Genomic DNA, 27822 nt, shown 5'->3' with positions numbered 1-27822 from the left:
ACTTCGGTGTGAGGAAAATCTTCTCTTTCATTCTCGCTACCAGCAAACAATTGCCAGCGACGATGACCTCCGTGCGACCCCGGGAAAATACCTTCAAGGTTGACCTCAGTGTGTTCCCCAAGCGCCCAAGCTTCGAAGAAATTCACTCCTTTGTGCACGATGTTATGGGACTACGCATCGACCAGGTGAAACGACTGCAGATGAACCACGTGCAGAATGCTGCTCACGTGAAGTGCGATACCCTGAAGACCGCTCAGGACGCTGTCGAGGAGCACGATGGACGCCACGAGATTGAGCTAAACAAAGTGAAATACAAGGTGCGATTGCAGATGGACGATTCGACGGTGGAGGTCAAGGTCCACGACCTGTCAGAGAACGTGCGTGACGAGGAGCTTATTGGTTTCTTGCGACACTATGGGGACGTGCACTGCATCAAAGAGTTGGTGTGGGGAAAACTTTGCGTACAAGGGCATCTCTTCCGGCATTCGCGTGGTGAGGATGACACTGAGGAAACATATCCAATCGTTCGTGACAGTCCAGCAGGAGAAAACCCTGGTCACTTACAGAGGTCAACCCCAAACTTGCCGCCATTGTTCTCGTCTGTCGCATCCCGGAATCACATGTACGGACAACAAAAAACTCGTGGGACAGAAGAGTGACCTGAGTGATCGGCTCAAGGCCGCGCAGTCAACCGACTCGACCAGTTACGCCACCGTTGTGGACAAAGGGACCGCTATTATCAACTCGCTTTTGCCGAACTTCGTCGCCACCAACCTCAACCAGCTCAACCAAGCCGCCTCTGAGTCGAAACAAAAGGAACTCGACACCACAGCGCAGCAGCCGTCCTGCTCGCACCTGAGTACCGCAACTGATGGAGTCGAGCAATCCTCCTCCTCAACAATCACTCCAGCCGTGGCAGAAGACGACTCGATGTCGGACGAGACGATCGTACCGGTCGCGAACGAGACGGAGCTGATGGATCAAGATCTGCAGCAGCGTGGGTATGATGATTCAGCTCAATTCGATGCTACCTCTCCTGTCGATGTGTCAGGGAGTCCGTTCAAATCCCCTCCCCTTCCTCTCCCTATCAAACAAGTGCATAGTAGTGTTTCTGAATCCGACGAGTCGTCCGCTGAAAGGTCAGAGTTTCAGAAAGTGAAACCAAGACGCGGTCGGGGTCGTCCGAAGAAGCCGAGAACTGACTCGGTCTAATAACATCGATTAAAACATCCCTACTAACCTATCCCATTTACTAATCTCGAGTCGGTTGCGAGTATTCAACCCCACAAAACTAATCATGAACCATCCTACAATGAGCTATAATATCTGCACAATCAACACTAACGCAATTGCAAATAACAACAAAATTGAAAGTTTGCGATCTTTTATCCGCCAAACAGATGCAGATGTTGTACTGCTACAAGAAGTCGAGAACTCAAATTTGACTATCCCGGGGTTTGAGGTTCTCACGAACGTTGACGATTCCAAGAGAGGTACAGCTATTGCAATAAAAGCAAACATTCCCTATTCAAACGTCCAGCGTAGCTTGGACAGCCGCATCATCACTGTAAAACTTGGAACTTCGACCACTGTTTGTAATATTTACGCACCATCTGGAACTCAAAATGTGAGCTCTCGTGAGAACCTTTTCAAAAACTCTCTACCATTCTACCTCCAAAATTCTGCTGAGCACCTTGTTTTGGGTGGGGATTTCAATAGCGTGATTCGTAATGAGGACTCAACTGGTACTAGTAACTTTAGTATATCATTCAAAACATTAGTTGGAAATTTGGACCTTCACGACACGTGGAGTTCTTTAAATAGGAACCAGTCAGCATTCAGCTTCGTTCGCTCAAATGCTGCTTCTCGTCTTGATCGAATATATGTCCTCCTCTCTTGTTTCTCACCTTCGAGTCTCTGAGTACCTGGTGACGTCATTCTCTGATCACAAAGCTTTTAAGGTTCGATGTTGTCTCCCCGATTTGAGAGTGTTGCAAGGAAGAGGTTACTGGTCAATCCGTTCACACATACTCACAAACGAAAATGTTGAGGAGTTTGGTCTGAGATGGAATCGATGGTTGAGGGAACGAAGAAATTACAACAGCTGGGTCAGCTGGTGGATTAAATGTGCAAAACCCAAAATACGTAGTTTCTTCAAGTGGAAAACGAATGAAAAATTCAGGCAATTTAATGCAAATAACGAACATCTCTACCGGCAGCTTAAGGAAGCTTACGAGGGACTCTTGGGTAACCCAAGTAGAAGGGAAGACATAAATCGAATAAAATCTCAAATGCTACAAATTCAACGAAATTTCTCAAAAGTTTACGAGAGACTGAATGATCAAACTATTGGGGGGGAAAGAATATCTGGTTTTCAACTTGGGGAAAGAACTCGGCGGAAAAAGACAAGCTTTATAAAGTCCATTCAACATCAAAATCGTCAGCTAACTGATCCCGCTCTGATTGAGAATCACGTGTTCGAATATTTTAAATCCTTGTACTCAAAACAACCTGTAGAACCAAATGTTAACTTTCCGAGCAATCGGTCGATTCCAGCAGGGTCAGATTCAAATGATCGTTTGATGGATGAAATAACAACATCAGAAATCTTTTTTGCTGTAAAATCTAGTGCCTCGAGAAAGTCGCCAGGGTGTGATGGGATTCCAAAGGAATTTTACTTGAAAACCTTTGAGATCATTCATCCGCAACTCAATCTAATTTTGAATGAAATGCTCCAAGGAAACATTTCTGAGGAACTTGTTGAAGGAGTAATTGTACTTTGTAAGAAAAAGACAAACGAAAGCTCGATCAAATCATACCGACCAATTTCTTTATTGAATTTCGATTACAAACTGCTTTCTCGCATATTGAAGCAAAGATTAGAGAAAGTTGTGGTAGAAAACAATCTCGTGAATTCTGAACAAAAGTGCTCGAACTCTGAAAGAATCATTTTTGAGGCAGTGCAAGCAATCAAAGACCGAATTGTTGAAATTAATTGCACTAACAGAGCTGGGAGACTTATTTCGTTTGATCTTGATCATGCTTTTGATCGCGTTGATAGAGGGTTTCTTCTGGGGGTTATGAGAAGTATGGGTTTTAACGAAAGATTTCTGCTGCTCTTGGAAAGAATCATGTCCGCTTCGTACTCTAGATTGCTCGTCAATGGGAAACTCACTCAAAAATTTCCCATTGAACGCTCTGTTAGACAAGGTGACCCATTAAGTATGCACTTGTTTGTCCTCTACCTTCATCCTCTCCTAGTAAAACTCCTCTCCCTCTGCAATCACCCCTCTGACTTAGTAGTAGCTTATGCGGACGACATTTCCGTGATTGTTCGTGATGATTGTATACTGGACACACTCAAGCAAGCGTTTGTTGAGTTCGGAGAGTGCTCTGGAGCTGTGTTGAACCTCCACAAAACATTGGGGATGAACATAGGCAGGAACCGCTCACGTGAGATCCCACCGTGGCCTTCCATGGCAGAGTCGCTCAAAATACTCGGAGTGACTTTTTTCAATTCACTGAAGGAGACTACAAAACATAATTGGAACGAGCTTGTCCGGAAGACGTCGAGGCTGATGTGGTTGTACAAGCCACGGTCACTCACTCGTGCAGAGGGTTGTCGTAGTAAATACTTTCGTAACGTCGAGGCTATGGTACCTGGCCTCCGTTCTGAGTATTACAAATGTGATGATCGCTAGAATAACTTCGCAAATTGGGTATTTTATCTGGGCACAATACCCACACAGAATAGCAATGGAGCAATTGGCGTTACCCGTCTGTAAAGGAGGGTTAAACCTGCATCTCCTGTGCACAAGTGCAAGGCGTTGTTGGTCAGCCGGTACATCGCCGATCGAGAGTACACCCTTTGCACGGAATTTTGAGCAGCAAATGTCCAACCCACCTAACGTAATGGGTATCCCTGCACTCTACCCGTGTTTGAAGGTAGTGGCCAAGTTGCTCCCGTACATCCCCACGAACCTGACTGCGAACCCGTCGGCGAGTACTCTGCATGAGTACTATCGAGAGAACCTGCGAGTACCGAAAGTTATGGAGGAGAACCCCAACATCGACTGGAATCGAGTATGGAGAAACACCCGAAGCAAAGCACTCAACTCAGCTGAAAGATCAACCTACTACCTTTGGTCAACGGAAAGATCCTCACGCCGCGCTAATGTTCAGACAAAACAGAGCCATGAATCCGAACTGTGAACACTGTCCTAATTCCATTGAAGATCTTGATCATAAGTTCGCAACGTGCAGTAGGGTAAGACATCTTTGGCGTCACCTTCGTTTAAAGTTGGGGACAATTTTAGGTAGAAGGATTCAAATTAAAAATTTTCTCTTGCCAGAGCTAAAACACTGCGAAGTTAGGAGCAAACAAAAGGCGCTGAAAACATTTATAAATTATGTAAATTTCATTCTAGACCCTAAAAGCTCGCTATCAATTACCGCACTTGATTTCCACTTAGATTGTAATGTATGAAATGATGCTGTAACTCAAAAGTCTGAATAAACGTTTTTACAAAAAAAAAAATAATGTAATAATTTAATAATTTAATAATTTAATAATTTAATAATTTAATAATTTAATAATTTAATAATTTAATAATTTAATAATTTATTAATTTAATAATTTTATAATTAAATAACTTAATTATTTAATAATTTAATAAATTAATAATTAAATAATTTAATAATTTAATAATTTAATAATTTAATAATTTAATAATTTAATAATTTAATAATTTAATAATTTAATAATTTAATAATTTAATAATTTAATAATTTAATAATTTAATAATTTAATAATTTAATAATTTAATAATTTAATAATTTTATAATTTTATAATTTTATAATTTAATAATTTAATAATTTAATAATTTAATAATTTAATAATTTAATAATTTAATAATTTAATAATTTAATAATTTAATAATTTAATAATTTAATAATTTAATAATTTAATAATTTAATAATTTAATAATTTAATAATTTAATAATTTAATAATTTAATAATTTAATAATTTAATAATTTAATAATTTAATAATTTAATAATTTAATAATTTAATAATTTAATAATTTAATAATTTAATAATTTAATAATTTAATAATTTAATAATTTAATAATTTAATAATTTAATAATTTAATAATTTAATAATTTAATAATTTAATAATTTAATAATTTAATAATTTAATAATTTAATAATTTAATAATTTAATAATTTAATAATTTAATAATTTAATAATTTAATAATTTAATAATTTAATAATTTAATAATTTAATAATTTAATAATTTAATAATTTAATAATTTAATAATTTAATAATTTAATAATTTAATAATTTAATAATTTAATAATTTAATAATTTAATAATTTAATAATTTAATAATTTAATAATTTAATAATTTAATAATTTAATAATTTAATAATTTAATAATTTAATAATTTAATAATTTAATAATTTAATAATTTAATAATTTAATAATTTAATAATTTAATAAGTTAATAATTTAATAATTTAATAATTTAATTATTTAATAATTTAATTATTTAATAATTTAATAATTTAATAATTTAATAATTTAATAATTTAATAATTTAATAATTTAATAATTTAATAATTTAATAATTTAATAATTTAATAATTTAATAATTTAATAATTTAATAATTTAATAATTTAATAATTTAATAATTTAATAATTTAATAATTTAATAATTTAATAATTTAATAATTTAATAATTTAATAATTTAATAATTTAATAATTTAATAATTTAATAATTTAATAATTTAATAATGTAATAATTTAATAATTTAATAATTTAATAATTTAATAATGTAATAATTAAATAATTTAATAATTTAATAATTTAATAATTTAATAATGTAATAATTTAATAATTTAATAATTTAATAATTTAATAATTTAATAATTTAATAATTTAATAATTTAATAATTTAATAATTTAATAATTTAATAATTTAATAATTTAATAATTTAATAATGTAATAATTTAATAATTTAATAATTTAATAATTTAATAATTTAATAATTTAATAATTTAATAATTTATTAATTTAATAATTTTATAATTAAATAACTTAATTATTTAATAATTTAATAAATTAATAATTAAATAATTTAATAATTTAATAATTTAATAATTTAATAATTTAATAATTTAATAATTTAATAATTTAATAATTTAATAATTTAATAATTTAATAATTTAATAATTTAATAATTTAATAATTTAATAATTTAATAATTTAATAATTTAATAATTTAATAATTTAATAATTTAATAATTTAATAATTTAATAATTTAATAATTTAATAATTTAATAATTTAATAATTTAATAATTTAATAATTTAATAATTTAATAATTTAATAATTTAATAATTTAATAATTTAATAATTTAATAATTTAATAATTTAATAATTTAATAATTTAATAATTTAATAATTTAATAATTTAATAATTTAATAATTTAATAATTTAATAATTTAATAATTTAATAATTTAATAATTTAATAATTTAATAATTTAATAATTTAATAATTTAATAATTTAATAATTTAATAATTTAATAATTTAATAATTTAATAATTTAATAATTTAATAATTTAATAATTTAATAATTTAATAATTTAATAATTTAATAATTTAATAATTTAATAATTTAATAATTTAATAATTTAATAATTTAATAATTTAATAATTTAATAATTTAATAATTTAATAATTTAATAATTTAATAATTTAATAATTTAATAATTTAATAATTTAATAATTTAATAATTTAATAATTTAATAATTTAATAATTTAATAATTTAATAATTTAATAATTTAATAATTTAATAATTTAATAATTTAATAATTTAATAATTTAATAATTTAATAATTTAATAATTTAATAATTTAATAATTTAATAATTTAATAATTTAATAATTTAATAATTTAATAATTTAATAATTTAATAATTTAATAATTTAATAATTTAATAATTTAATAATTTAATAATTTAATAATTTAATAATTTAATAATTTAATAATTTAATAATTTAATAATTTAATAATTTAATAATTTAATAATTTAATAATTTAATAATTTAATAATTTAATAATTTAATAATTTAATAATTTAATAATTTAATAATTTAATAATTTAATAATTTAATAATTTAATAATTTAATAATTTAATAATTTAATAATTTAATAATTTAATAATTTAATAATTTAATAATTTAATAATTTAATAATTTAATAATTTAATAATTTAATAATATAATAATTTAATAATTTAATAATTTAATAATTTAATAATTTAATAATTTAATAATTTCATAATTTAATAATTTAATAATCTAATAATTTAATAATTTAATAATTTAATAATTTAATAATTTAATAATTTAACAATATAATAATTTAATAATTTAATAATTTAATAATTTAATAATTTAATAATTTGATAATTTAATAATTTAATAATTTAATAATTTAATAATTTAATAATTTAATAATTTAATAATTTAATAATTTAATAATTTAATAATTTAATAATTTAATAATTTAATAATTTAATAATTTAATAATTTAATAATTTAATAATTTAATAATTTAATAATTTAATAATTTAATAATTTAATAATTTAATAATTTAATAATTTAATAATTTAATAATTTAATAATTTAATAATTTAATAACTTAATAATTTAATAATTTAATAATTTAATAATTTAATAATTTAATAATTTAATAATTTAATAATTTAATAATTTAATAATTTAATAATTTAATAATTTAATAATTTAATAATTAAATAATTTATTAATTTAATAATTTATTAATTCAATAACTTAATTATTTAATAATTTAATAAATTAATAATTTAATAATTTAATAATTTAATAATTTAATAATTTAATAATTTAATAATTTAATAATTTAATAATTTAATAATTTAATAATTTAATAATTTAATAATTTAATAATTTAATAATTTAATAATTTAATAATTTAATAATTTAATAATTTAATAATTTAATAATTTAATAATTTAATAATTTAATAATTTAATAATTTAATAATTTAATAATTTAATAATTTAATAATTTAATAATTTAATAATTTAATAATTTAATAATTTAATAATTTAATAATTTAATAATTTAATAATTTAATAATTTAATAATTTAATAATTTAATAATTTAATAATTTAATAATTTAATAATTTAATAATTTAATAATTTAATAATTTAATAATTTAATAATTTAATAATTTAATAATTTAATAATTTAATAATTTAATAATTTAATAATTTAATAATTTAATAATTTAATAATTTAATAATTTAATAATTTAATAATTTAATAATTTAATAATTTAATAATTTAATAATTTAATAATTTAATAATTTAATAATTTAATAATTTAATAATTTAATAATTTAATAATTTAATAATTTAATAATTTAATAATTTAATAATTTAATAATTTAATAATTTAATAATTTAATAATTTAATAATTTAATAATTTAATAATTTAATAATTTAATAATTTAATAATTTAATAATTTAATAATTTAATAATTTAATAATTTAATAATTTAATAATTTAATAATTTAATAATTTAATAATTTAATAATTTAATAATTTAATAATTTAATAATTTAATAATTTAATAATTTAATAATTTAATAATTTAATAATTTAATAATTTAATAATTTAATAATTTAATAATTTAATAATTTAATAATTTAATAATTTAATAATTTAATAATTTAATAATTTAATAATTTAATAATTTAATAATTTAATAATTTAATAATTTAATAATTTAATAATTTAATAATTTAATAATTTAATAATTTAATAATTTAATAATTTAATAATTTAATAATTTAATAATTTAATAATTTAATAATTTAATAATTTAATAATTTAATAATTTAATAATTTAATAATTTAATAATTTAATAATTTAATAATTTAATAATTTAATAATTTAATAATTTAATAATTTAATAATTTAATAATTTAATAATTTAATAATTTAATAATTTAATAATTTAATAATTTAATAATTTAATAATTTAATAATTTAATAATTTAATAATTTAATAATTTAATAATTTAATAATTTAATAATTTAATAATTTAATAATTTAATAATTTAATAATTTAATAATTTAATAATTTAATAATTTAATAATTTAATAATTTAATAATTTAATAATTTAATAATTTAATAATTTAATAATTTAATAATTTAATAATTTAATAATTTAATAATTTAATAATTTAATAATTTAATAATTTAATAATTTAATAATTTAATAATTTAATAATTTAATAATTTAATAATTTAATAATTTAATAATTTAATAATTTAATAATTTAATAATTTAATAATTTAATAATTTAATAATTTAATAATTTAATAATTTAATAATTTAATAATTTAATAATTTAATAATTTAATAATTTAATAATTTAATAATTTAATAATTTAATAATTTAATAATTTAATAATTTAATAATTTAATAATTTAATAATTTAATAATTTAATAATTTAATAATTTAATAATTTAATAATTTAATAATTTAATAATTTAATAATTTAATAATTTAATAATTTAATAATATAATAATTTAATAATTTAATAATTTAATAATTTAATAATTTAATAATTTAATAATTTAATAATTTAATAATTTAATAATTTAATAATTTAATAATTTAATAATTTAATAATTTAATAATTTAATAATTTAATAATTTAATAATTTATTAATTTAATAATTTTATAATTAAATAACTTAATTATTTAATAATTTAATAAATTAATAATTAAATAATTTAATAATTTAATAATTTAATAATTTAATAATTTAATAATTTAATAATTTAATAATTTAATAATTTAATAATTTAATAATTTAATAATTTAATAATTTAATAATTTAATAATTTAATAATTTAATAATTTAATAATTTAATAATTTAATAATTTAATAATTTAATAATTTAATAATTTAATAATTTAATAATTTAATAATTTAATAATTTAATAATTTAATAATTTAATAATTTAATAATTTAATAATTTAATAATTTAATAATTTAATAATTTAATAATTTAATAATTTAATAATTTAATAATTTAATAATTTAATAATTTAATAATTTAATAATTTAATAATTTAATAATTTAATAATTTAATAATTTAATAATTTAATAATTTAATAATTTAATAATTTAATAATTTAATAATTTAATAATTTAATAATTTAATAATTTAATAATTTAATAATTTAATAATTTAATAATTTAATAATTTAATAATTTAATAATTTAATAATTTAATAATTTAATAATTTAATAATTTAATAATTTAATAATTTAATAATTTAATAATTTAATAATTTAATAATTTAATAATTTAATAATTTAATAATTTAATAATTTAATAATTTAATAATTTAATAATTTAATAATTTAATAATTTAATAATTTAATAATTTAATAATTTAATAATTTAATAATTTAATAATTTAATAATTTAATAATTTAATAATTTAATAATTTAATAATTTAATAATTTAATAATTTAATAATTTAATAATTTAATAATTTAATAATTTAATAATTTAATAATTTAATAATTTAATAATTTAATAATTTAATAATTTAATAATTTAATAATTTAATAATTTAATAATTTAATAATTTAATAATTTAATAATTTAATAATTTAATAATTTAATAATTTAATAATTTAATAATTTAATAATTTAATAATTTAATAATTTAATAATTTAATAATTTAATAATTTAATAATTTAATAATTTAATAATTTAATAATTTAATAATTTAATAATTTAATAATTTAATAATTTAATAATTTAATAATTTAATAATTTAATAATTTAATAATTTAATAATTTAATAATTTAATAATTTAATAATTTAATAATTTAATAATTTAATAATTTAATAATTTAATAATTTAATAATTTAATAATTTAATAATTTAATAATTTAATAATTTAATAATTTAATAATTTAATAATTTAATAATTTAATAATTTAATAATTTAATAATTTAATAATTTAATAATTTAATAATTTAATAATTTAATAATTTAATAATTTAATAATTTAATAATTTCATAATTTAATAATTTAATAATTTAATAATTTAATAATTTAATAATTTAATAATTTAATAATTTAATAATTTAATAATTTAATAATTTAATAATTTAATAATTTAATAATTTAATAATTTAATAATTTGATAATTTAATAATTTAATAATTTAATAATTTAATAATTTAATAATTTAATAATTTAATAATTTAATAATTTAATAATTTAATAATTTAATAATTTAATAATTTAATAATTTAATAATTTAATAATTTAATAATTTAATAATTTAATTTAATAATTTAATAATTTAATAATTTAATAATTTAATAATTTAATAATTTAATAATTTAATAATTTAATAATTTAATAATTTAATAATTTAATAATTTAATAATTTAATAATTTAATAATTTAATAATTTAATAATTTAATAATTTAATAATTTAATAATTTAATAATTTAATAATTTAATAATTTAATAATTTAATAATTTATTAATTTAATAATTTAATAATTAATAATTAATAATTTAATAATTTAATAATTTAATAATTTAATAATTTAATAATTTAATAATTTAATAATTTAATAATTTAATAATTTAATAATTTAATAATTTAATAATTTAATAATTTAATAATTTAATAATTTAATAATTTAATAATTTAATAATTTAATAATTTAATAATTTAATAATTTAATAATTTAATAATTTAATAATTTAATAATTTAATAATTTAATAATTTAATAATTTAATAATTTAATAATTTAATAATTTAATAATTTAATAATTTAATAATTTAATAATTTAATAATTTAATAATTTAATAATTTAATAATTTAATAATTTAATAATTTAATAATTTAATAATTTAATAATTTAATAATTTAATAATTTAATAATTTAATAATTTAATAATTTAATAATTTAATAATTTAATAATTTAATAATTTAATAATTTAATAATTTAATAATTTAATAATTTAATAATTTAATAATTTAATAATTTAATAATTTAATAATTTAATAATTTAATAATTTAATAATTTAATAATTTAATAATTTAATAATTTAATAATTTAATAATTTAATAATTTAATAATTTAATAATTTAATAATTTAATAATTTAATAATTTAATAATTTAATAATTTAATAATTTAATAATTTAATAATTTAATAATTTAATAATTTAATAATTTAATAATTTAATAATTTAATAATTTAATAATTTAATAATTTAATAATTTAATAATTTAATAATTTAATAATTTAATAATTTAATAATTTAATAATTTAATAATTTAATAATTTAATAATTTAATAATTTAATAATTTAATAATTTAATAATTTAATAATTTAATAATTTAATAATTTAATAATTTAATAATTTAATAATTTAATAATTTAATAATTTAATAATTTAATAATTTAATAATTTAATAATTTAATAATTTAATAATTTAATAATTTAATAATTTAATAATTTAATAATTTAATAATTTAATAATTTAATAATTTAATAATTTAATAATTTAATAATTTAATAATTTAATAATTTAATAATTTAATAATTTAATAATTTAATAATTTAATAATTTAATAATTTAATAATTTAATAATTTAATAATTTAATAATTTAATAATTTAATAATTTAATAATTTAATAATTTAATAATTTAATAATTTAATAATTTAATAATTTAATAATTTAATAATTTAATAATTTAATAATTTAATAATTTAATAATTTAATAATTTAATAATTTAATAATTTAATAATTTAATAATTTAATAATTTAATAATTTAATAATTTAATAATTTAATAATTTAATAATTTAATAATTTAATAATTTAATAATTTAATAATTTAATAATTTAATAATTTAATAATTTAATAATTTAATAATTTAATAATTTAATAATTTAATAATTTAATAATTTAATAATTTAATAATTTAATAATTTAATAATTTAATAATTTAATAATTTAATAATTTAATAATTTAATAATTTAATAATTTAATAATTTAATAATTTAATAATTTAATAATTTAATAATTTAACAATTTAATAATTTAATAATTTAATAATTTAATAATTTAATAATTTAATAATTTAATAATTTAATAATTTAATAATTTAATAATTTAATAATTTAATAATTTAATAATTTAATAATTTAATAATTTAATAATTTAATAATTTAATAATTTAATAATTTAATAATTTAATAATTTAATAATTTAATAATTTAATAATTTAATAATTTAATAATTTAATAATTTAATAATTTAATAATTTAATAATTTAATAATTTAATAATTTAATAATTTAATAATTTAATAATTTAATAATTTAATAATTTAATAATATAAAATTTAATAATTTAATAATTTAATAATTTAATAATTTAATAATTTAATAATTTAATAATTTAATAATTTAATAATTTAATAATTTAATAATTTAATAATTTAATAATTTAATAATTTAATAATTTAATAATTTAATAATTTAATAATTTAATAATTTAATAATTTAATAATTTAATAATTTAATAATTTAATAATTTAATAATTTAATAATTTAATAATTTAATAATTTAATAATTTAATAATTTAATAATTTAATAATTTAATAATTTAATAATTTAATAATTTAATAATTTAATAATTTAATAATTTAATAATTTAATAATTTAATAATTTAATAATTTAATAATTTAATAATTTAATAATTTAATAATTTAATAATTTAATAATTTAATAATTTAATAATTTAATAATTTAATAATTTAATAATTTAATAATTTAATAATTTAATAATTTAATAATTTAATAATTTAATAATTTAATAATTTAATAATTTAATAATTTAATAATTTAATAATTTAATAATTTAATAATTTAATAATTTAATAATTTAATAATTTAATAATTTAATAATTTAATAATTTAATAATTTAATAATTTAATAATTTAATAATTTAATAATTTAATAATTTAATAATTTAATAATTTAATAATTTAATAATTTAATAATTTAATAATTTAATAATTTAATAATTTAATAATTTAATAATTTAATAATTTAATAATTTAATAATTTAATAATTTAATAATTTAATAATTTAATAATTTAATAATTTAATAATTTAATAATTTAATAATTTAATAATTTAATAATTTAATAATTTAATAATTTAATAATTTAATAATTTAATAATTTAATAATTTAATAATTTAATAATTTAATAATTTAATAATTTAATAATTTAATAATTTAATAATTTAATAATTTAATAATTTAATAATTTAATAATTTAATAATTTAATAATTTAATAATTTAATAATTTAATAATTTAATAATTTAATAATTTAATAATTTAATAATTTAATAATTTAATAATTTAATAATTTAATAATTTAATAATTTAATAATTTAATAATTTAATAATTTAATAATTTAATAATTTAATAATTTAATAATTTAATAATTTAATAATTTAATAATTTAATAATTTAATAATTTAATAATTTAATAATTTAATAATTTAATAATTTAATAATTTAATAATTTAATAATTTAATAATTTAATAATTTAATAATTTAATAATTTAATAATTTAATAATTTAATAATTTAATAATTTAATAATTTAATAATTTAATAATTTAATAATTTAATAATTTAATAATTTAATAATTTAATAATTTAATAATTTAATAATTTAATAATTTAATAATTTAATAATTTAATAATTTAATAATTTAATAATTTAATAATTTAATAATTTAATAATTTAATAATTTAATAATTTAATAATTTAATAATTTAATAATTTAATAATTTAATAATTTAATAATTTAATAATTTAATAATTTAATAATTTAATAATTTAATAATTTAATAATTTAATAATTTAATAATTTAATAATTTAATAATTTAATAATTTAATAATTTAATAATTTAATAATTTAATAATTTAATAATTTAATAATTTAATAATTTAATAATTTAATAATTTAATAATTTAATAATTTAATAATTTAATAATTTAATAATTTAATAATTTAATAATTTAATAATTTAATAATTTAATAATTTAATAATTTAATAATTTAATAATTTAATAATTTAATAATTTAATAATTTAATAATTTAATAATTTAATAATTTAATAATTTAATAATTTAATAATTTAATAATTTAATAATTTAATAATTTAATAATTTAATAATTTAATAATTTAATAATTTAATAATTTAATAATTTAATAATTTAATAATTTAATAATTTAATAATTTAATAATTTAATAATTTAATAATTTAATAATTTAATAATTTAATAATTTAATAATTTAATAATTTAATAATTTAATAATTTAATAATTTAATAATTTAATAATTTAATAATTTAATAATTTAATAATTTAATAATTTAATAATTTAATAATTTAATAATTTAATAATTTAATAATTTAATAATTTAATAATTTAATAATTTAATAATTTAATAATTTAATAATTTAATAATTTAATAATTTAATAATTTAATAATTTAATAATTTAATAATTTAATAATTTAATAATTTAATAATTTAATAATTTAATAATTTAATAATTTAATAATTTAATAATTTAATAATTTAATAATTTAATAATTTAATAATTTAATAATTTAATAATTTAATAATTTAATAATTTAATAATTTAATAATTTAATAATTTAATAATTTAATAATTTAATAATTTAATAATTTAATAATTTAATAATTTAATAATTTAATAATTTAATAATTTAATAATTTAATAATTTAATAATTTAATAATTTAATAATTTAATAATTTAATAATTTAATAATTTAATAATTTAATAATTTAATAATTTAATAATTTAATAATTTAATAATTTAATAATTTAATAATTTAATAATTTAATAATTTAATAATTTAATAATTTAATAATTTAATAATTTAATAATTTAATAATTTAATAATTTAATAATTTAATAATTTAATAATTTAATAATTTAATAATTTAATAATTTAATAATTTAATAATTTAATAATTTAATAATTTAATAATTTAATAATTTAATAATTTAATAATTTAATAATTTAATAATTTAATAATTTAATAATTTAATAATTTAATAATTTAATAATTTAATAATTTAATAATTTAATAATTTAATAATTTAATAATTTAATAATTTAATAATTTAATAATTTAATAATTTAATAATTTAATAATTTAATAATTTAATAATTTAATAATTTAATAATTTAATAATTTAATAATTTAATAATTTAATAATTTAATAATTTAATAATTTAATAATTTAATAATTTAATAATTTAATAATTTAATAATTTAATAATTTAATAATTTAATAATTTAATAATTTAATAATTTAATAATTTAATAATTTAATAATTTAATAATTTAATAATTTAATAATTTAATAATTTAATAATTTAATAATTTAATAATTTAATAATTTAATAATTTAATAATTTAATAATTTAATAATTTAATAATTTAATAATTTAATAATTTAATAATTTAATAATTTAATAATTTAATAATTTAATAATTTAATAATTTAATAATTTAATAATTTAATAATTTAATAATTTAATAATTTAATAATTTAATAATTTAATAATTTAATAATTTAATAATTTAATAATTTAATAATTTAATAATTTAATAATTTAATAATTTAATAATTTAATAATTTAATAATTTAATAATTTAATAATTTAATAATTTAATAATTTAATAATTTAATAATTTAATAATTTAATAATTTAATAATTTAATAATTTAATAATTTAATAATTTAATAATTTAATAATTTAATAATTTAATAATTTAATAATTTAATAATTTAATAATTTAATAATTTAATAATTTAATAATTTAATAATTTAATAATTTAATAATTTAATAATTTAATAATTTAATAATTTAATAATTTAATAATTTAATAATTTAATAATTTAATAATTTAATAATTTAATAATTTAATAATTTAATAATTTAATAATTTAATAATTTAATAATTTAATAATTTAATAATTTAATAATTTAATAATTTAATAATTTAATAATTTAATAATTTAATAATTTAATAATTTAATAATTTAATAATTTAATAATTTAATAATTTAATAATTTAATAATTTAATAATTTAATAATTTAATAATTTAATAATTTAATAATTTAATAATTTAATAATTTAATAATTTAATAATTTAATAATTTAATAATTTAATAATTTAATAATTTAATAATTTAATAATTTAATAATTTAATAATTTAATAATTTAATAATTTAATAATTTAATAATTTAATAATTTAATAATTTAATAATTTAATAATTTAATAATTTAATAATTTAATAATTTAATAATTTAATAATTTAATAATTTAATAATTTAATAATTTAATAATTTAATAATTTAATAATTTAATAATTTAATAATTTAATAATTTAATAATTTAATAATTTAATAATTTAATAATTTAATAATTTAATAATTTAATAATTTAATAATTTAATAATTTAATAATTTAATAATTTAATAATTTAATAATTTAATAATTTAATAATTTAATAATTTAATAATTTAATAATTTAATAATTTAATAATTTAATAATTTAATAATTTAATAATTTAATAATTTAATAATTTAATTATTTAATAATTTAATAATTTAATAATTTAATAATTTAATAATTTAATTATTTAATAATTTAATAATTTAATTTTTTAATAATATAATATAATTTAATAATTTAATAATTCAATAATTTAATAATTTAATAATTTAATAATTTAATAATTTAATAATTTAATAATTTAATAATTTAATAATTTAATAATTTAATAATTTAATAATTTAATAATTTAATAATTTAATAATTTAATAATTTAATAATTAAATAATTTAATAATTTAATAATTTAATAATTTAATAATTTAATAATTTAATAATTTAATAATTAAATAATTTAATAATTTAATAATATAATAATTTAGAAATTTAACAATTTAACAATTTTATAATCAAATAATTTAATAATCTAATAATTTAATAATATAATAATTTAGAAATTTAACAATTTAACAATTTTATAATCAAATAATTTAATAATCTAATAATTTAAAAAATATATAATTTGATAATTTAAGAACTTTCCTTAAAAATTAAAAAAATAACAAAAATCAATTGTAACATTTTCGTAATTTTTCAATTTAATAATTCGTACTTTTTTACATTTTTTACGTCTGTAAGTTTTGACAATTTCAAATTATGAATTCTAATTTTTTTATTATTTGAATATGATAATTCTGAAATTTCAAATGGAACATTTCCATTCGAGCAGTTTTTGCTTTTTTCTACAATGTATTTTTTATGGAGCGAAATGTCAAAAACTGCTCGACTGTGGGTGCTCCATTGGGAGTAGAATCAATTGTACCTGAATCAGAGTGGCAACAGAATTTTTGTTTTTTTTTTTAATAAACCAAAAATTTAAAAATTTAAATTTTTATATTGAAAAACATAGAAAATCTAAAAAGTTTCATAGCTTCAAATTTTTAAAATTCTGTAATTTTTCGAATTTTGTTCTTTTGATTTTAATAAAATTTGATATTTATTTGAATTGTAAGGCAGATGTTTTAAAATAATGAGTTGTAATGTTATGTTGAATTTATATAACAAATCTCAATACATTAAAAAATCGCTTCTTGAAGATTATTTCGAAGTTTCATATTAAGAAAAAAACAATCAATAATTTTTAGAACAAAATTTTCTTCATTAACAACTTCTTAGAAACTGATATTTTCGCACTCAACGAAAAAGAATTAATTTATTTAATTCCTAATAATATTTTTCTTTGTAATTTGAAAGAAATTCTATCGTTCTCAATTATTTTGTTTATCAAATTGATATCCGCGCGAAATCCGCGCCTGAGCAAAATTAGCCAGCAAATCCGCGCCAGATCCGCGCGATACGCGCCATCCGCACCATCCGCGCGATCCGCGCCGTCCGTAACAACCCTGTGTGAGTTTTATAATAAAAGCGCTTAGATTTCCCCCATTGGACTTATCCAATGGTTTCAACGTGAAAATCACGTTAGTTCCAAATGTCTACGCATGTGGCTAAGAAATCTCCAGAAGTATGATAGCCACTGACGAAGATTGTTGTTTTTTTCTTGTCGGCTTAAAAAAGTCTACGTTTTTTTAATATTTGTTTTAAAAATGCACTGAGAAGTGCAAAATCAACTAAGCAGTAGAGCGTTCAATTTCCCGTCCCGGGAAAAAATTTCCCGGGATTTCCCTAAAAAATATATTTTCAATTTACAAATTTCCCGGGAATTCCCGAAATTTAAGCAAAAGTACACATTTTCTATACTTTTTGGAACCATTTTTTAGATGCTCAGATAAAAATGAATGAAGATGATTTTGCTAAATTAAATTTAATTTATAACTCATATACAATTAATCAGATTATCAGACACTTTGATATCGGATAATATTAATTTTTGAAGCTACGGGAAAATTATGTAAGCTTTTTCAAAAATATTTGGAGTTATTTCATAAAAATTATATTAAATTAAGAATTTTCACGTTTTTGTTTACCATGATCTAATGAGTTGAAAAAAAAAATCAGTGTCTTGCGAACCTTCGTAGTGAACGGACACTAGAGCTGCGGTATTTTTTACTACCTAAGCTCAGAGTTATTTCAAAACAAAATTCACAGTCTTTTTAAAGACTACCTGAGTTATTTTCCAAAATTCTAAACAGTCTTTTCAAGACTAACCCCACCTGAAATTTTGTTGTATTTTACAAACGAAGCCATCTTTTTAAGAGAACTTTGCTTGCAAAATGCGTCAAAACAAAGGTAAACGCAAATTTTCTGAAGATTTGGTCGTTACGTCGGTGAAGCGTTTGAACGCTAATCCGGCTAACGGAAACATAAAAAGAAAACAGCCTCTTCTGAGGTCTGATTCTGATTCTGAATGTGAGGTCAATCCTCCAATTCCATTGACAAACAGTTTCGGTGTTTTATCCGAAACTGTTGACAAGGATTCTTCTCCTCGTACTGAGCCTTCTGCTGTCGAGAAACGAGTAAAGGCTCCGCCAATTGTAGTGACTTCCGTCTCCGGTTTGGCCAGCTTTCGAACGCAACTGAAGAATTGCAAGGAAACTTGCAATTTGAAGGTTTCGTTCCAGCTTGGTCAAAGAGGAGAATGTCGCTTGTTGACGGAATCTTTACAAGATCACCAAACTTTTGTTGGTTATTTAAAAAACCACAAACACAATTTTTACACGTATGAGACCAAGAATGCTCGTCCATTCAAGGCGGTCCTGAAGGGTCTCTCCAACGACTTGTCGGTGGATGAGATCAAAAACGAACTTAAGGTGTTGCTTGGCTTTGCCCCATCCCAAGTAATACCAATGAAGAAAAAATCAAACGGGAATATTTCTCGCTTTGGTTTGACTTCGCAATTTTATCTGATTCATTTCAACAGAAATGAAATCAACAATTTGAAACTTTTGGACAAAGTACAATTTTTGTTCCATGTACGAGTAAAGTGGGAGCATTTTAAGAAACATGGCGGTAATGGCCAGAATCTGACCCAGTGCCGGCGTTGCCAGGCATTCGGTCACGGTACTGATCATTGCGCTATGGTTCCAAAATGCATGGTTTGCGGGGATTCTTCTCACGACAAGGACAATTGTCCCGTGAAAGAAATCGCCCAATTTAAATGTGCAAATTGTGGTGGAAATCACAAATCAAATTTTTGGGATTGCCCCATCAGAAAAAAGGTTTTGGATTCTCGTGCTAAGCATCAGCTGAAATCCAAACCGAAATTTTCTCAAAGTATGGATGTACCTGCATCTTTAAATCAAACGTTCTTGCTGTCTCACTCGAACAATGCATTGTTCGAGTGAGACATCAATGGGGCTACCAGCTCGCATCAGTCACCCCGCCCCGCGTCGAAGAAACGGAGCTCGCAGCGCCTTTCGTCGTACGCCTCCACCGCTAGTTCAGGACCTGCCGCGGATTGTGCAGCGTGTGGACTCGCGCATCCTCTCTACAAATGCCACAAGTTTGGTCAGCTTTCTGTCCCTGAGCGTCAGCGGATTGTGAGCAACAAACACCTCTGCTACAACTGTTTGGGGGCACACCATGTGAGGAATTGTTCGTCCAAGCGCTCCTGCAGGCACTGTCAACAGCGGCATCATTCGCTCCTTCACGTGGGACATGCTGATAACTCGCCAAGAACCAACAGCGGTGCAACGGCACCCACACAAGCGAGCGGGCAGTTGGAAGTGTCCGCTTCGGTCGTCTCAACCAAGCAAGAGGTCGCTACGCCCACCGAGGTCGTTCCACAGGTCGAAGTCAGCGTTCCACTTCAGCAGCCCAAGGAAAACGTGTTCCTGCTTACTGTGCTGATCAAGGTCGTCGATTCGTTGGGAATGGAACACGTGGCCCGCGCATTGCTGGACAGCGCCTCCCAACCTAATCTCATCACCGATCGCATGGCAAGAATTCTGCGGCTCAAGCGAGCCCCTGCGAGCGTGGTGATCCAAGGCGCAGGCCAGATGTCAACACCAGTTCGGCATTCCGCCTCCACCGAAGTGCGGTCGAGAAAGAGCGATTTCTCCTGCGGGATCAACTTTCTTGTCATGGACAAACTGACTGCGGAGCTTCCAAGCCACAACATCTCAACGTCGGGTTGGAACATTCCGGTGGAACTCTTCCTCGCCGATCCGACCTTCAATGAACGGCAGCCGATCGACATGGTTCTCGGAGCAAAGCATTTTCACTCTTTCTTCCCTAGCGCAGCTCGCATTCACCTCGACGGTTCACTTCCGATTCTAGTAGACAGCGTCTTCGGCTGGATTGTCACCGGTTCCGCCAGCCAAGCTTCGTCCACACCAACCGAAACCGCACACTCGTACTCGGTACTCGCGATGATGTCGCTGGAGGAGAGCATGGAGCGATTTTGGAAGACGGAGGAACTCACAATCAACGACAAGCTTTCCGTCGAGGAGCGAGACTGCGAGTCCTTGTTCCAGTCGACGACAACGCGTACGCCGGAGGGTCGCTACGTGGTACGTTACCCCCGCAAACCAGGTTTCGAAAACTTGCTGGGTGACTCCAAGACCGCAGCTTTGCGACGGTTCCGCAGCTTGAGCGACGGCTAGAGCGAGACGCACAGCTCAAGGCGGACTACCACAAGTTTATGCGGGAGGATGTCGAGCTGGGCCACATGCAGCTGGTTGAACCTGATGAGAAGGACAAGACGCCATCGTGCTACCTACCCCACCACCCCGTCTTTAAGGACTCCAGCACGACGACCAAGGTTCGGGTCGTCTTCGACGGTTCAGCAGCAACTTCTACGGGATTTTCGCTCAACCAAGCACTCTGCGTCGGACCTGTGGTTCAGGAGGACCTTCTCTCGCTCCTGCTCCGCTTCCGGAACTACCCTGTAGCCCTCGTAGCGGACGCAGCCAAAATGTACCGGCAGGTTCTCGTCCACCCAGAGGACAGAAGGCTGCAGCGCATCTTCTGGCGGTTCTCGCCAGACTCACCCATCCAAACGTACGAACTACAGACCGTCACGTACGGCCTAGCACCTTCCGCGTACCTAGCCACCCGTTCCCTTCAGCAACTCGCTCAGGACGAGGGTCACGAGTACGCGTTGGGCGGTCCAGCGCTCGAAAGCAACTTCTACGTAGATGACTTCATTGGTGGCGCTGACACGGTCGAGGACGCCATACGCTTGCGGAAAGAGCTTACGGAACTGCTGGCCAAGGGAGGGTTCGAGATGCGGAAGTGGACATCAAACCGTCTCGAGGTACTGCGAGGACTGACCCAAGACCAAATCGGCACGCAGTCGAGTCTGCAGTTTGGTCCGAACGAGATGGTAAAGGCGCTGGGGATTGGATGGGAGCCCGAGGCCGACGTTCTGCGATTCGACTCGCAAATCAACCAGAGCAAGGGACCTCCCACGAAGCAGTTCATCCTCTCAACAATCGCTCGACTCTACGATCCTCTAGGTCACATCGCACCCGTAGTTGTCACCGCCAAGATCATCATGCAGGAATGCTGGCAGCTGAAGTGTGACTGGAACGACCCGGTGCCGGACAACATTCGCATCAAGTGGGAGAAATTCTTCAAGGAACTTCCAAAAATCCGGTCCTACAAGATCGACCGCTACGCTCTCCAGCCCGACTCCACCTACCAACTGCACACATTCTGCGACGCGTCTAAGGACGCCTACGGAGCTTGTTGCTACATCCGCTGTGAGGACCGACACGGCAATGTACGGGTAACGTTCTTAGCTTCAAAATCTCGGATCGCCCCACTCAGAGGACTCAACGTTCCTCGCTTGGAAGCAAACGCTGCTGTGCTCGGAGTTCACCTTCACTTCCGGATCAAGCAGGCACTCAAGATCAAGATCTCGGACTCGTACTTTTGGACGGACTCAGCTGTCGTACTGCAGTGGATCCAAGCAAACCCGAACACCTGGAAGACGTACGTAGCGAACCGTGTCGCTGAGATCCAGTTCTACACGCGCGGCTGTCATTGGAATCACGTGCCGACCAAGGACAATCCGGCGGACCTGGTGTCCCGCGGGATGACGGTGCCGAACTTCTTGAACTGCGAGACCTGGAAGAATGCAACAAGTTGGATATGCTCAAACCCACGAGACTGGCCGAGGACCAACCCGCAAAGCGTTCCGTCGGACATCCTGGAAGTTCGCGTAGTCGCCGCTGTGACAGAGAAGCCGCCGCAGGTTCACCCCTGGTTCCTGCGCTGTCACTCGTACAGACGGCTAGTCCACTCGATCGGATTCGTCCTCCGATTCATCGACAACACCAGGCAGAAAGCGAGAACGACCAGAACGACACCTGTGCCGCGTGCCCTAACTGTGGAGCAGTTTGCCAAAGCCAAAATGGTGCTCACTCGACTAGCACAACAGGACTCTTTCAGCGCCGAACTGACGGAACTCGAAAAGGGGAAGCCGGTGCCAAAACAGTCCAACATCTACAAAATGAGCCCATTTGTCGATTCAGAGAGAGTGTTGAGAGTGGGGGGTCGACTAAAGCTTTCCCAACTGCCTTTCCAAGCCAAACACCCAGCCTTACTACCTGGTTCCCATCCCTTCGCTCGCATCCTCGCCGAATTCTACCACCAAAAACTGTTCCACGGCGGCGGGCGCCTACTCCTCACCGCCATGCGCGAAGAATTCTGGCCCATCGGTGGTCGCATTCTTGCCAGAAGCGTGGTGCGGAATTGCTTCCGTTGCGTTAGACTGAATCCCGAATTGGTTCAGCAGCAGATCGGCCAACTTCCGGCTCAACGGATCATCCCTAGTCGCCCATTTAGCGTCGTCGGCGTGGACTACGCAGGTCCACTGTACCTGAAGCCGATACACAAACGTGCTGCACCGGCCAAGGCCTACATTTGCCTCTTTGTGTGCTTCGCGACGAAGGCCGTTCACATTGAACTTGTTGGAGATCTCTCCACCCCCGCATTCCTTGCCGCGCTGCGCAGGTTCATCGGACGACGCGGAGTGCCGTCTCACATTCATTCCGACAATGGCAAGAACTTTGAAGGCGCTAAGAACGAACTTGCCCGGCTGTACGCAATGCTCACTCACGACGACGAGCAGGAGAAAATCCACGAATTTTGCACAGCCGAGCATGAGCATGAGCATGAGCATGGTTGACTGCCAATGAGCTGCTACTCCGTTATTGACGGATCAGCTGAAGTTACACAATGAACCAACAGATGAATAGTGGGAGCTAATCATCCTCACTGTATAACCCCTGAAGATCTCTGCTTTAAGTCAATACCGGCGCCCCCCCAAGGAGATGCAGTTCAACAAAGGTAGGAATGTTAGTCCGATAGTTGAAGTTGCAGACTCATCAGACACAGAGTTTGTCGCTCTATACCTGTTGACACCGCATGAGACCGTTGAATCCACAGCATCTCCTTCAAGCATCACGGGAAGTGGGGGAATTGTGTTAGTAGGGGAAGGAAAGGGAAGGTCAGGATTCATCTTGGTAGATGATATGACCAGAAAGTGAAACAATCGTTGCCTTCCGAGCTACGACGCTATGAGAAGGACTTATCAATCGCGTATTTTTTACTTCTTACCGCCGGCGTGCCATCCGAGCAACGATGCTATGGGATGGGCTTTCAAAACTAAATGAAAATATAACATATAATTCAACGACGCGAATCTCTATTTCAATGCTTTCCCGATCTATTTCTCGCGGGTTCGCACGCGCCTATTCACACTTCGATCGATCCAACGAACACCACACGACTGATGGCCCAATTTCTCTGGGCACACCGCGACCCCCTTTTCAATGATTTCGAGAACTTTCTACCACTTTCCCGCGGGTTCGCGCGCGTCGATTCACTCTCCGATCGATCCAACGAACACCACACGACTGATGGCCCAATTTCTCTGGGCACACCGCGACCCCCTTTTCAATGATTTCGAGAACTTTCTACCACTTTCCCGCGGGTTCGCGCGCGTCGATTTACTCTCCGATCGATCTAACGAACACCACACGACTGATGGCCCAACTTCTCTGGGCACACTGCGACCCCCTTTTCAATGATTCCGAGAACATTCTACCACTTTCCCGCGGGTTCGCGCGCGTCGATTTACTCTCCGATCGATCCAACGAACACCACACGACTGATTGCCCAACTTCTCTGGGCACACCGCGACCCCCTTTTCAATGATTTCGAGAACTTTCTACCACTTTCCCGCGGGTTCGCGCGCGTCGATTTACTCTCCGATCGATCCAACGAACACCACACGACTGATTGCCCAACTTCTCTGGGCACACCGCGACCCCCTTTTCAATGATTTCGAGAACTTTCTACCACTTTCCCGCGGGTTCGCGCGCGTCGATTCACTCTCCGATCGATCCAACGAACACCACACGACTGATGGCCCAATTTCTCTGGGCACACCGCGACCCCCTTTTCAATGATTTCGAGAACTTTCTACCACTTTCCCGCGGGTTCGCGCGCGTCGATTTACTCTCCGATCGATCCAACGAACACCACACGACTGATTGCCCAACTTCTCTGGGCACACGGCGACCCCCTTTTCAATGATTTCGAGAACTTTCTACCACTTTCCCGCGGATTCGCGCGCGTCAATTCACTCTCCGATCGATCCAACGAACACCACACGACTGATGGCCCAATTTCTCTGGGCACACCGCGACCCCCTTTTCAATGATTTCGAGAACTTTCTACCACTTTCCCGCGGGTTCGCGCGCGTCGATTTACTCTCCGATCGATCCAACGAACACCACACGACTGATTGCCCAACTTCTCTGGGCACACCGCGACCCCCTTTTCAATGATTTCGAGAACTTTCTACCACTTTCCCGCGGGTTCGCGCGCGTCAATTCACTCTCCGATCGATCCAACGAACACCACACGACTGATGGCCCAATTTCTCTGGGCACACCGCGACCCCCTTTTCAATGATTTCGAGAACTTTCTACCACTTTCCCGCGGGTTCGCGCGCGTCGATTTACTCTCCGATCGATCCAACGAACACCACACGACTGATTGCCCAACTTCTCTGGGCACACCGCGACCCCCTTTTCAATGATTTCGAGAACTTTCTACCACTTTCCCGCGGGTTCGCGCGCGTCGATTTACTCTCCGATCGATCCAACGAACACCACACGACTGATTGCCCAACTTCTCTGGGCACACCGCGACCCCCTTTTCAATGATTTCGAGAACTTTCTACCACTTTCCCGCGGGTTCGCGCGCGTCGATTTACTCTCCGATCGATCCAACGAACACCACACGACTCCACGAATTTTGCACAGCCGAAGGGATTAACTGGCATCTCACTCCCCCAAAAGCGCCCCACTTCGGAGGATTATGGGAATCCGCCGTAAAGGTTGCCAAGAAGCACCTGTTCCGGCAGCTTGGTCCGTCAAGGTTGTCATTCGAGGACATGTGCACCGTGCTCACGCAAATTGAGTCCCACATGAACTCCCGCCCACTTCTTCCACTGAGTGAAGATCCGAACGACCTCGCCGCTCTAACGCCGGCCCATTTCCTAATCGGAACATCGATGCACGCCCTGCCCGACCCAGATCTGCGCCACATTCCAGTCAACCGCCTAAACCACTATCAGCAACTCCAGCTCCACGCCCAACAATTTTGGGCCCACTGGCGACGCGAATACCTCCAGGAGCTGCTGAGGGACACCAAGGGTTACCAGCGGAACGACGAAATCCAACCCGGTAGACTCGTGATCGTCGTCGACGAACTGCAAGGACCACTCCGCTGGCCACTTGCCCGGATCGAAGCCGTTCATCCTGGACCATACGGCATCGTACGAGTTGTGTCGCTGCGAACGGCCAGCGGTGGAATCATCACCAGACCAGCTGTTAAAATCTGCTTGCTTCCCGTGCCGCTGTCTCCTGAGGCTCCACATATCACACCGCAACCGGGTCAGCTGCCTACCGATGAAGTGTTTCCTGAAGAAGAAAAACATTAAATTTAGTTAATTTATTAAGCACACGAAGTGCATCTGCTCAA

At 24.0% G+C, this 27822-nt stretch overlaps 1 protein-coding gene across 1 annotated transcript; it reads left to right on the top strand.

Annotated features, from left to right (window-relative positions):
- The first annotated feature begins 62 nt into the window (after window positions 1–62).
- On the top strand, window positions 63–27781 carry LOC119769172. The gene is made up of 6 exons (XM_038261078.1): window positions 63–492; window positions 536–997; window positions 21185–21359; window positions 21437–22331; window positions 22409–24917; window positions 27138–27781. Exons 1-6 carry the CDS (start codon window positions 63–65, stop codon window positions 27779–27781), a joined length of 5115 nt encoding a protein of 1704 aa, XP_038117006.1.
- The last annotated feature ends 41 nt before the right edge of the window (window positions 27782–27822 follow it).

The sequence above is a fragment of the Culex quinquefasciatus genome, chromosome 3, assembly GCF_015732765.1.
Source record: "Culex quinquefasciatus strain JHB chromosome 3, VPISU_Cqui_1.0_pri_paternal, whole genome shotgun sequence".
Classification (NCBI taxonomy): Eukaryota; Metazoa; Arthropoda; class Insecta; order Diptera; family Culicidae; genus Culex; species Culex quinquefasciatus.
Note: the sequence above shows the minus strand (reverse complement) of the source record. Positions and strands in the feature narration are given on the sequence as shown.

Excerpts from the sequence above, each read along its gene's own strand:
- LOC119769172 (XM_038261078.1), top strand. The coding sequence starts at position 63 with ATGACCTCCGTGCGACCCCGGGAAAATACCTTCAAGGTTGACCTCAGT. Across the intron at positions 998-21,184 it reads GGATCAAGATCTGCAGCAGC|CTCGCATCAGTCACCCCGCC; the intron begins GTGGGTATGATG and ends TGGGGCTACCAG. Across the intron at positions 22,332-22,408 it reads CGCCGGAGGGTCGCTACGTG|CTTGAGCGACGGCTAGAGCG; the intron begins GTACGTTACCCC and ends ACGGTTCCGCAG.